The sequence below is a fragment of the Equus caballus genome, chromosome 25 (assembly GCF_041296265.1).
Source record: "Equus caballus isolate H_3958 breed thoroughbred chromosome 25, TB-T2T, whole genome shotgun sequence".
NCBI lineage: Eukaryota > Metazoa > Chordata > Mammalia > Perissodactyla > Equidae > Equus > Equus caballus.
Window position 1 is genome coordinate 35576824 of NC_091708.1, and position 12666 is coordinate 35589489.

A 12666-nucleotide genomic window follows, 5' to 3' on the forward strand; every position below is an offset into this window, starting at 1 on the left:
AAAGGTATAGAAAGTCTGCAAGCAGTAAACATTGTAGTCAGTCATATGGCCAGCCTACCTCTGAAGCAGGGCTGTCGCAAGAGAGCTGTATTCAAGAACAATGCAGCCTTGCCATACATTGCACTCTTGGGTGTGATTTGTGGTGTTCATGATCTAAGAATAATACTCTAAATGACGAACAAAGTGGACAGAACAGTTGAAATTCACATGATACCAAAGCATTCACTGTTTTTCATCTTCGGGGTTAGGGAGAAATAACTCTCAATTTGAGAGAAGGGAAGAAAATGTTCCTATACACCTCTCAGTCTCTCTACAGAGATCTAAGGGCACTTAAGGTAAAAACAGTGGGCTAGAGAGCATGGATTCTGAAATTTAAAAATAACAATAAAAGCAGTCATTCCCTGCCCTCAAGGAGCTAGAGTGTAGTCAGGGATGAGAGACACAGTCACTGTAGAACAATGTATATTATAGAACAGATGTATGTTATGGAAACACAGCAGGAGGAACCATTTTCTAGGGCAATCAGGATAGTTTTCCTGAAAGTGACATGTGAACCTGACCTTAAAAGGCAAGTAGCAAACCATTATAAGGAGGAAACAAAGAAGAAGGGCATTCTGGACAGAAGAAACAGTGATGCAAAAACCCAAGAGAAGGAAAGAACATTGGTTTGGGAAATGGCAAGAAGTTCAGTTTGCCTGTTTAATGGAGTGAGGAGAGAAAGGTAGGACCTGATTAGAAACACCCTTTATGGAGCCAAGTCATAAAGGACTTTGTATGCCGTGAAAATGAACTCTGACTTTATCATGGATGATGGGGAGCCACTGAAAGACATTAATTTAGAAAAGTTCATGATTAGATTTGGGCTGTAGAAAAATCATTTTAGGAGTGGTAAAAAGAACTGCCTTGAGGAAGGATAAGACCAGAGGTAAGGAAGAGAAGCAATCCACATAAGAGTGTGAAGGCTCAAACAAAGAGAGGCTAGCACCAAAAATGAAACAAACCACAAAACACTACAACAATAATTTTGAGAAAAGACCCAAAGATTGAGGACTTTTTGAGGTTAGAGATCATGTCTGTAATTCCTCCACAGTAATTGTTCAAGAAATGAATGCCCAAAAGAATTATTATGTGTATAAACCTAATGGACAGCAAGATTAAGTACTCTATGCTGATTTGATAAGTGGTTGATGCTGTAGAAGTGAAACACTGGACAATTTTTAAAGACAAGTTTAATAAACATTCCTGGATGTTTGTAATAAACATCACTTCTTGAAGAGTTTTGTTTGTTTGTTTGTGAGGAAGACTGTCACTCAGCTAACATCTTTGCGAATCTTCCTCTATTTTATGTGGGATGCCACCACAGCATGGCTTGACAAGTGGTGCTAAGTCCATGCCCAGGATCCCCCAAACCTGTGAATCCAGGGCCACCAGAGCAGAGCGCACAAACTTAACCACTACACCACCAGGCCGGCCCCTCTTACAGAGTTTTATAATCTGCATTTTTAAAATTTCAAGGCAAATTCCTAGTCTCTATCTTTGAAAGGTAATGAGTAATTTTTGAAACTAGGTCTATGGTAATCACTCTCTGCTTTCCGAATCTGAAATCTTTTATAAAAATGAGTCAAGATATAAAAATATTTGCATTTCTAATAAGTTACTACTACTTTAAATAAAGAATAAGGGCTTTCTGCCCCCCATTACTAAATTATACAGAAACAAACCACAGACCTACTCACTACCAAAACCTCCATATACTCATGTGGCTGCTATGAGCCCAGCCCACACTGCTCTCTCTCTTTCATAATTCCCTTTGAACTTGACAGTCAGAGCCTCATAATTAATGAGCTCTTTCTTCTCGTGGTATTTATAACACTGCCAGCAGAACATCTTGCCCCACCTGTGACTATCACTTGTGAATAACTGGTCTTCTCAAAAGCCAAGTGCCATGTCTTCTACCCTCCACAATATCACAAGAGTCAGGCATGGCTTCCACAGGCCTCAGTCCCCATCAGCCCCTCTACACTGGCCCACCTGGCACTTCTTAAACATATTACTTTCACAACTCCAGGTCATTATACCTTCTATTCCCAGAATGCCTTCTTTCCACCTCTTCCCCACATAGCAAAATCCTACTCATCATCTAAAACCTAGCTCACATTTTATTCCCTTTGATTTTACATCTGTGTAAGTTTCACAATCTCTTCCTCCCTGGAGCTTTTACATTATTGTATTCATTTTGTAATCATGGTGCTTATCAGATTACATTACAATTAGTTATAAACATGTCTTTTGTCCTTCTGGGTGAGGGCATCTTGAGGCTCTGGACACAATTTCTGCAGCATTTGGCAGTAAGCAGGTAAAAAAAAGGGGTTTAGAGACTGAAAAAAATTACAGTCCACTAAGTCCTCCATAAATACTAATTCTTAAAAATGACAAAATTAGAAAAAAATGTTAATGTAAGCTGTTGCAGTTACTTTAAAGCCAATTTTCCTTATGTAGACTGCAATAAACAAGGGCCCCACGAATTCCCAAATAGGCTGTGTATACTTGGTCCTTTGATTTTGTCCCATTCTATTGTCTGCGGCAATAAGCTCATAGGTCAGGACTTACTCATTGTCTGAAGAACATAACAGGTCAGGCTATTCCTTCATCAGGGCTGGACCAACTCAATGACGACCCACTACCCCCCAACAGCTTAGCCCAAACTTCAAATAATCCTTAATTTCCTCCACTAGATCTTTTGGTTTTTCGCTCTTCAGTTATTGCTAACACTCTTGATACATTATAATTGTGAAATGTTCAAAGCAACTTCCATGGCCAGCAAAAGGGAAATGCTAGTTAAATTAGGGTACATTCATATGGTTATGCAGTATATAGTTACGTTTACAGACATTTTTAGAGTTTAGTGAAAGAAAGATGATGTAAAACTGCATGAAAATATGATTGCCTTAAGAAACAAGATGTAAAACTTCATGAAAATACAATTGCCTTCAAAAAAAATACTTGTTGAAAAAAGACTGGATGGAAATAAACCAAAATAGCAATAATGCCTGCCTCTGGAATATACACGTTTGTATATGCTTTTGATTTTATTTATATTTTTCCATCTCTCTCAAATTTTCTACAATGAACATACATTACTTTATTCTAAGGAAAAAAATATATAAGTATACCTCTAAGGTACTGGAGGTTTCGGTTGTAGAATTTCCAGTATTATTGCTTGAGTTTGAAGACACTGTTTCATTTTTGCCTTCATTATCTGATTTTTCATCAGAACTCATACATTCAATATCTGCATCAAAGCCCGTTGGATATCCCATTGCCTGCAATACCTGCACAAACGATATTAAGATTCAGTTTTACTCAAACACCAGAGACCACAGAGAACAGACAAAATATTGAGAACAACAGTTTCAAATCCACAATATTGGAATCCATGAAACAGCTTGCAGGAAGAGCAAGATACTGCTAAATTTACAAATCATTGGTGAAACAAGCTTTACCTACCAGGGTATCACGATGGAAAATGGAAAGAACCTTCTCAGATTAATTAGGTTTAAATAAAGGATGACAGAAATGCAAATGCAAACCTGACATTGCTCCTGGTTCATTTAATTTGGAGGTGAGAGGTGGAGAAAATAAAGAGCATAGCCAAGTTCAACCAATGAGGTGAGGAGAGAAATGAAACAGCACACTGAAAAAAGTACACTGGACTAGGAAGGAAAAGACCTGGCGTCTCATTCTAGATTTCTCCTTTGGTCCTCAATTCTCCCTGCAAAACAGGAAGACTTATTAGTTGACCTCTAAATTTTATCACTCACTCCATTAGGGGAAATTAGCACAGAAAGGGAATCAAGAAGTTTTCTTTACCTTGGAACCAATTTGTCTGTTAACTATAAAATAACATCTGAAGGTTTCTACTATTGACCTCTTTGCTTTCAACTTAAACTATAATTGAGACCTGAAAGAAAAGATTCAGTCTCTCTAGCTTGCTTCTCTATACTAAATGAACCAGGAACAATTTTAGGTTTGTATTTCCATCCCTGCCTCTAGAGGCCTGGTCACTTTACAGCATCCTCCAAGTTCATTCCTTCTCACATTTCTATTCAACACCTGGCATTTCTCACCTTTTTTAAAGTAAAGTTTTCAAAACAGCTGTGTGTGTGTGTGCACACACACACACACACAAGCTTGCCTTTTAATACCTCCTTCCAGGTTATACTGATCTTTACATGTGATTATGTTCACTAGCAGGTTTTTTTGCAATTTATTTTTTTTATTCTGGTCATAATTAGTTTGTAACATTGTGAAATTTCAGTTGTACATTATTATCTGTCAGATACAATATAACTGTGCCCCTTCACCCCTTGTGTCCACCCCCCACCTCCCTTCCCTCTGGTAACCACTAAACTGTTCTCTTTGTAAGTTTGTTTATCTTCCACAAACAAGTGAAATCATATGGTATCTGTCTTTCTCTGTCTGGCTTATTTCACTTAACATAATATTCTCAAGGTCTATCCATGTGGTTGTGAATAGGACAATTTTGTCTTTTTTTATGGCTAAGTAGTATCCCATTGTATATATATACTACATCTTCTTTATCCAATCATTGGTCAGTGGGCACTTGGGTTGCATCCACATCTTGGCTATTGTGTTCATTAGCATTTTTACAAGCCTCTTTCAAACAGGTTGATATTGCAGTGTCAGTTACCAATTTAAAGGTTTATATCAGAAGATACAGAGATAGGTTTCTAAAGATCCTTGTCTTCATTTTGGCTTTTGACTAATGTTTTAAGTTGCTGGAGGGTAAAAGTGACATCATATTTCTTTACAATCCTAACTATAACTGTTATGGTAGCCACATGAATGAGAAGCCAGGCAGCCCCGCCTTTACAAACAAGGGCATCTTGTATAAAGGATTCTGTCAATACAAATAACAGTATTACTCTAAACAAAAAAATGAGCATAAGTAGAACTCTGTACCAAGAGAACGTGAAATCAATTCATCCAATTCATATGGAGAATCTGGCATTCTGTTAAACATTTCAAATCATAAATAAATTGCCTGTATTCACTGGGAATAAAACCAAGAACACTTTTTAACATCTTAAGTTCTAAAAGTACTCGGGTAGTAATTAACACTATGTACACTGACACAATTTGGTTATATCCTGGTCAGTATTTTATAAAGAAAACATATTCTCCACTGTCTGAGTCCTGCAAATATGCTCTCCCGGAGAAATCTCATCTTTGAGAGAATAGTTATCAGTCTGGAATTAACACTGGCTAACACAAGATGCAAGTCAAAAGCCAAGAATCACAAATAAATTTGATTTGTTTATTCCAATAAAAACTAACAACTTAACAAGTTAAAATAGTCTAACGTGAATTACTTAACACCACTTCTCTCTGCCCTTTTCTCACATAGAGGATTCATTTATTTACTTGTTATTGTAGCAACACATTTCAATACAGTTATAAAGTTTATATAACTGATGGATAACCGCAAGGTGTACAGTGTACTTGCAATACAGTGTAACTAACCAAAAAATTTCAAATTAACTCATTTTCCTATGAACACATATTCTAAGACTATTAACTAGCATATGCTACAGAAGTTTAAAAAAAAAAAGTAAGGAGTTCTCACACATCTGGAACCAAAGTTTGTTTGGAATCATTATTAAGGCCAAAAACCTGGTATACCAAAGAAAAGTGAGTTTCAAGTATCTGGCAAATAAATCAAACCTAATAAACACATCAACTAAGCTGAAAAAAATCACAAGATGATTCCTGGAAACAAGGTGACTGGGAAATCCACTATAACCAGGCTTTTTTCCTCCTGAAAGCGGGTGGAGGCTGAGAAAGATGATACCCTCAAAGACTAGCGAAAAGAAAATAGTCTACCCCATGGCTCTCCACTCAGAAGAAAGTCACATTCATGACTTCTTATGATAGAGATCTGATGGCTCCAAGAACCTGTCCAAAGAGCCTTCACTTCTTGTCCCCTTCTAGCTGATCTTTTCCCCACAGTGACTTAAGATTCTTTTCATGGACTACGTCTGATTATGTCTCTTAAAGGTGTCCTCTTTGAGGGACTCTAAGGAAAAAGGATTGGAAGAGGAAAGGGAAGATTGGCGACTAATCTCTACTACGTTAGGGTGCCTGCTGCTGGGCAGCCAGGCTCCTGCGGCAGGAAGTGATTTTTTTCTTATTTTGTTTTGATTTCATTCTCTGGTGTGATTTGTCTTAACAGGTCAAGACCCCTACCAAGCTACTGAGTAAGGAAAGCAAGGATTCTTATCCAGTGGGATCTACTTTCATAAACACATGTTGGATATAAAACTCTCTCTCAAACTCATGCAGAATCTGTAATATGCAGTATAAACTTTATGGATGGAAATTTGGCAATATATGCCTGACATATAATAGGAACCCCAATACATATTAAATGAATTAATGGATCATTCAAATGTACTTTCTTCTTGACTTAGTGATTCCATCTCTAGAACATATCTTAAGGGATAATCAGACTAGCTCAAAAAAGATGTAAAGCAATAAACTGGAAGCATCTAAATCTAAAAGGATTAGGTACATTATGGTGGATTGAGAATAATGAAATATTAGGCCATCACTAAAAATGAAAGAGATCTTTGTGATAAGCATTAAAAAATTCATAATATATTTTTAGATGAACAAAGAAAACATGACCCTATTTTAAGTACACATTTTGTATACACATTACACAGGTTCCACCATTCCTTATCTGAAAACCTTGGGGCCAAACTGTTTGGAGAACTCATAATTTTTCAGTTTAGAAAGCTAATACAATATATTTATCATATATTTTCCAAATTCTTAGTGGGTTCTCAGGTGCTACCTCATTTTGTACAAAGAAAGAATTAAAATATTCACACTAAATGGAATTATAAAGACTAAAAATAGGCCCACATCAACTCAGGTCAGGTTTTCCCATCAAGTGAGTTTATATCAAACCAAGTGAAATATTTTTCATTTTCAGCACTTTTTGGATTTTGGAACTGCAGGTTGGGGGAGAGGAAAAAGGCTTGAAAAAATACATATCAAAATGTTAACAGTTATTATGAGAACAAACAGCTTCTAAATCTTGTCATATTGCAAAATTTGCCACTCTACTAACCTCCTCAAGCTGTATTGAACTGCAACTCACCATGAGGCCACTAGCTTCTACGAAAGATCATTGTAAGAAACAACCCTTAAACTGTGTCACTGCATCCTGGATGCCTTTACAGGATATCATTGCTACTCCTTTTCATGAAGACCTGCCAAGGAGAATGCCCACCTGATCTTATACCACAACAACTGTGACTCTCATCATCACCTGTCTGTTCTTACGACAGACAGTGAATTAATATTTCACAAGTTTTTTGTGTCATATGCTAGAGAACTTAGATCTACGTTTGTGACTCATTCTCGGCATACATTATAGCTAAGTTACTAAACTGTATTTTTAGCCTTACTTCTGAATTCCCTTCTTCCCTCATTCTTGGTTTTCTTTTTCTGCCTCATTTTAAACTCAAACTACTACATCATACTTGAAGTACCTCTTTTGTAAACAAGAGAGTATACAGATAAAATTTTATATTTTTAGAGCTTAGTTATTATTTTCTGCATTGTTCTTATTACTAATTTATTCATTTGTCTATTTGTTGTCTGTCGCCCCATCCTATCTACACTAAAATGCAAGCTCCAGGAAGACAAGGACTTTCTTGTGTTCACTGCTGTATCCTTAGTATTTAGGATAATGTTTGCATCTTCATTAATAATACTTCCAAGATGGAATGATCACGAAAACAGACCAATTATATATTTTGCCATACTGTTAAATAACAGAACTTTTCTTAGTGAAAATTGATCTCATACTACATGATCTTCAACATTTTCACATTTGTCTGCAAGAAGTCAAATGTACTCATAAAAAGATTCCCGTATTTAGGAATTTTCTATAAACCTACATGCATTTGGTTGGTTCAACTCTGGACCTTATTCCCTATGGAAATATTCTGAAATACAGAAAAGGCAACATGCAAAAAGATAATGATCACGTATGTGACAGAAAAAAAAATCTGCAAACAGCAAAATATCCAATGATAGGGAAATGTTAAACAAATAATAGTACACCCATATCATGTTAATCATACAGCCATTAAAAATTATTTACAAAGATTTTAATAACATGGAAAAACACTGACGACACGTTAAATGAAAAAAATCAGAGGATAAAATTACATATACTCTGTGAGCCCAATGCAAAAAAATGAAAGAAACAAAAAAGACTGAAAGTAAATAAGCCAACATACTACATATAACTATTAATGATCTACCTCAGAGATATGTAACTGACCTATTTTTTATTTCTTTACTTTTTCTGTGTTCCCCAAATTCTGTATAATCAACACATATTATTTTACAACCAAAAAAGAAGAATCCTGTGATCCAGGGGTGACAAAAGTCTCTATGTTGTCATGAAAATCCTGAAAAATTATGTTAATTTACTATAGGAAAATAAGCACCTTATTTACAATATAAAACAACAAAGCACTGGTAAGTAAACTAAATACCATACCTTCACTGCTACGTGAAGTTTTGCTGTTTTCTTGGATGGTCCTGAGGCTTCATATGTTGTACCATCCACATCTACAGACATTGTGAAGACTGGGGCATGGACAGGGCCAGACTGAGATAAGAGCTTATACTGAAGCCCAGGCCTGATCTGATTCAGCCTCATTAGCGCATTCATAAGGTCTATTGCTTTACTATCCAGAACTGTTAAAGAAAGAGGAATGAGATCAGAAATTAAACCATTTTGCTTTAATTTAAGCATTTGTAAGTTCCTAGTGATCACTATAAATTTACCTTGTTTCAAAACGCATGTACAAATTAACTTCACAAGTAATTCTAAAATGACTTATGATGCTAACATCATTGTAAAAATAATATGCATTACTATAGCTATACATTAATTTTAGTTTGTCAATGTTGACATATCTTAAGCAATGAAGCTTGGAAACAAAAGCACGCTATTCAATCATCAGTTTCTCAGTTAAGATCTATTCTTAAAACTCTAATTCAAATCAAATTGATTGTTCACTTTTAATTTTTATATTCCTGCCTGAAACTACAAAGTCCTTTAAAGTCCTCAGCCCTTTCTAGTTTACATCTATAAGAATAAAGATTTTACACACTTTTCCTTAAGTTTCGCTTCATCTTTTTATTGGGATCTTTATCATCCCCTAATCCATCTTCAAATGGCCTCTTCAGAGCTGAAGACCCAGCACCTAAAAAAATCACGAGATTCATTATCAGTTAAAACAATGATTCTACTTAGTCTATCAAATGTATCTAATATGTTGAGGAAGGAAAATTCCTAGGAATCACAAGGACCATAGGACTCTTTCACTGACGACTTAAATTTCCATGTTTATAATCTTACAATAGCAAAAATTTACGAAGTGAATCTTTACAAAGCAATTTAATATTATCCCTTTTTATAAATATTTATTTTCCCATTTATTCATACAGACACATACAAATATCTATGCATATATTCACATTTGTATATGCACAAACAGAACATGTCTGGAAAGATATATATCAAAATATTAAAGGTAGTTATCTCTGGTAGTAGGATTTATTTTTACTTCTTTCAAATATTTCCATAATTTAACATTTATTACTGGTATAAATTTTTAAAGTCCTTATGCTTTTGGAAATCTGATTATTTCTCACACTACAAAATATTCTTCTGTCTCTTATTCGAGTCCCATTCAAGATTTTATTTACAGTTCATCTTCTCCATGAAGTTTTCTTCAGCATTTCTCTCATCTCCATTTTCTAGAAGTGTTTCTATGGTGTCAGAATTACAAAGTGTCACATGTGGTCTTGTGTCATTGCCTACTTCATATACAGAAATCTTGTATTTCCTTAGTGCTGTATGAAGTTCAAAGATATTTTCTCCCTGTCTTATATCTTATAAACTATCTAAAACAAGACTTAGAAATAACATAATGATTATGGAACGAAAACTAACTGAATTGGTATTATTCTTGGATAAATCAGCTCGTTAATAACACTGTCAGGCATAAAGCAGGAATTTCGCTGTCCAAATTAAAAACAATCCGAGAAAAACTCATCAACCTTTCCAAGTACTTTAAAGAACTCTCTGTGTCTTCAACTTAAAGAAGTTGGTTGTTAGGTTTTTCCTAAAGGAAAGTCATACTCAAGAGACTCATGCCACAAGGTTTCCAGATAGTTCTAGTGAAACCTTGTAATAATACTGAGATTAACTACATATTCTCTGATAATCAAGATTTACTGTCCCTTAGGGTAAACATTGACTTCAGCATTTGCTTGAGTCAATACTTACCATTCAGGTCAATCAATCTTGATGCTCTCTTCACAAGGCAATATCTGCTTCTATCTGCTTAGTATTGCTTAGAGTTATATTTGCATTACATAAAACTGTGAGTGTGCCAGTCTCCCAGAATGCAGTCTTTAAGAGACAAAAGTTAAAAAGGAACGATGTTTGTTCAATCACTCTCCCACTCATTAAGTTACATTAAAATCTGCTCCCTGATTGCCTGGAAATCACCAGTGGGCTTAAACGCACAAATCTATTCTCTAAATCCTCCAGCTACATGAACAGAGTTCCAAGGATTAAGCTTCATTCTACCATTCCAGCCACTGGAAAAGAGCTGTAAAATCTGGGGCTAATCATAACAGTAACCTGGGGGAAAAAACAGGCTTGCTTTATACAAATCAAGTCACTTTCAACCTCAACAATATTCTAGAAATGAGAAGTGATCATTTGAGAGGCAATAATTTTTAAAAATAGTATGCGAGTGCTTATCAAATGCCTGGCACTGTTTTTAATACTTTATGTGTATTAATTTATTTAACCACCATAAGCACCCAATGAAGCCTGTACTTTATCATCTTCATTATAATTTCATTCATGTATTCATTCAGCAACAAATATTAATTGAGCATTTCCTATGTGTAGGACAATTTTAGGTACTGGACATATATCAGAGAGCAAAACTATGTCTCAAAGAGCTTACGCATGATGGTGGAAACTAATTATAACATGTCATATGGTCCTGAGCACAATGGAAAAAAAAAGAAGCTTCAGGCAGAGGAAGTGTTGCTATTTTACATGTGATGCTCATCAGAGAGGTATCACTGATAAGGTGACCAATTGATGAAGACGAAGACCTGAAGAAAGTAAAGTGAGCTATTTGGAGCAAGGGCCCCAGACAGAAAGAGGGCAAGCACAAAGGTCTTATGGCAGAAAGATGCTACGAAACAGCACAAAAGCCTGAGTGGCGAAAGTGACACTTTATGAGTGAGAAGAGGGTGGAAGTAGAAGATAAGAAGAAGCAATAGTTCTCAACCCCAGCTGTCACTAATTCACTAGAGGAACTTTCACAAAATATCAAAGTTTCACTTCCAGTATGAGAAAGTAAGTAAATCAAAAAGCTTTCCCGATGTGAGCGATGAGAAAAGCTGGACAAAATGTAGAATAAATACCTGTTCCTGAAAAATAAAGAATTACAGAGTCAAGATCTGGGAGATGAAGGAAATGCTGCACTGGGGGCCACATTTCCCAAGGAGCACCTTTCAAATCCAGAAGCAGCCACTTGGAACCAAATACAGTACTTTTAACAGGCAACCCAGGTCTCTGGGGTCAAAAACTGAAGTTCAAGTACCCCTATGAAGGGAAGGCCTGGTGAATCACCCACATGGTAGGTTGGGCCTCTGAAATGCCTTATACTAGAAGTAAGATGAAGCAGAAATAGTCTGCATCTTAGAAGGACTGAAGCCCAGATTCAAATCATCTTAATCCCTGACTGTATTGAAATGATCCAGGATGGTCAATTCCACTAGCCATCTCCCAGAAACAAACATAAATCCTCTCTGGAGGAAGATATAATTACTCTAGGCTTTAAATTTAAATTAAATTTAAATTTAAATTTTTCAGTTTAAGCCTCTGGCATTCATAATAACCAAGAACATGAAAAGACAATATATTGTGATCAAAAACCAAGAAGGAGCAGATGACAGAGACAGACCCAAAAGGGACCCAGAGGATGGAGCTTTCAAAAACAAACTTTATTAAAAAGAATGATCAGATGGTAAAAACAAACAAAGAAAAAAAGACAACAAGAATAATTTCTGGCAGAAAATGTGAAACTATAAAAGAGCCAAAATTCTAGAAATGAAAAATATAAATTAAAAACTGGTAGATCTGCACAGGAAATACACAATCCACAATAGAGGGGAATTTATATATCTCTCTCAGTAATTAAGAGAACAAGTAAACAAAAAATACAGTACAGGTGTAAAAGATTTGAACAACACAATGAACACATATGACCTGACATGTAAAGAACGTTCTGACCACCAACTGCAGAATATACGTACTTATTCAGAGCACAAATCATTTACAAAAACTGACCATGTGCTCGGCCATAAGATTAGTCTCAAGAAATGTCAAAGGAAAGAAATCATACAAGGATTTTCTCAGATCACCATAGAATAAAGGAGAACTCAGATCACCATAGAATAAAGGACAACTCAAAAATAAAGAGGTAACTAAAAAATCCTCCTTTGTCTGGCAATTAAGCAATG

At 35.6% G+C, this 12666-nt stretch overlaps 1 protein-coding gene across 15 annotated transcripts in view; it reads right to left on the minus strand.

Annotated features, from left to right (window-relative positions):
• STRBP (spermatid perinuclear RNA binding protein) overlaps positions 1 to 12666 on the minus strand; it is a 124321-nt gene that overhangs the window by 16009 nt on the left and 95646 nt on the right. For all 15 annotated transcript variants that reach the window (XR_002803882.2, XR_002803880.2, XM_023628834.2 and 12 more), the window contains 3 exons: positions 9222 to 9314; positions 8603 to 8802; positions 3174 to 3332 (listed from right to left, as the gene is read on the minus strand). Coding sequence is in view for 13 of the 15 variants with exons in the window: in XM_023628834.2 (XP_023484602.1) it covers positions 3174 to 3332; positions 8603 to 8802; positions 9222 to 9314 (452 nt within the window). In the remaining 2 variants the exon portion in view is untranslated. The remainder of the gene's footprint in view (positions 1 to 3173; positions 3333 to 8602; positions 8803 to 9221; positions 9315 to 12666) is intronic.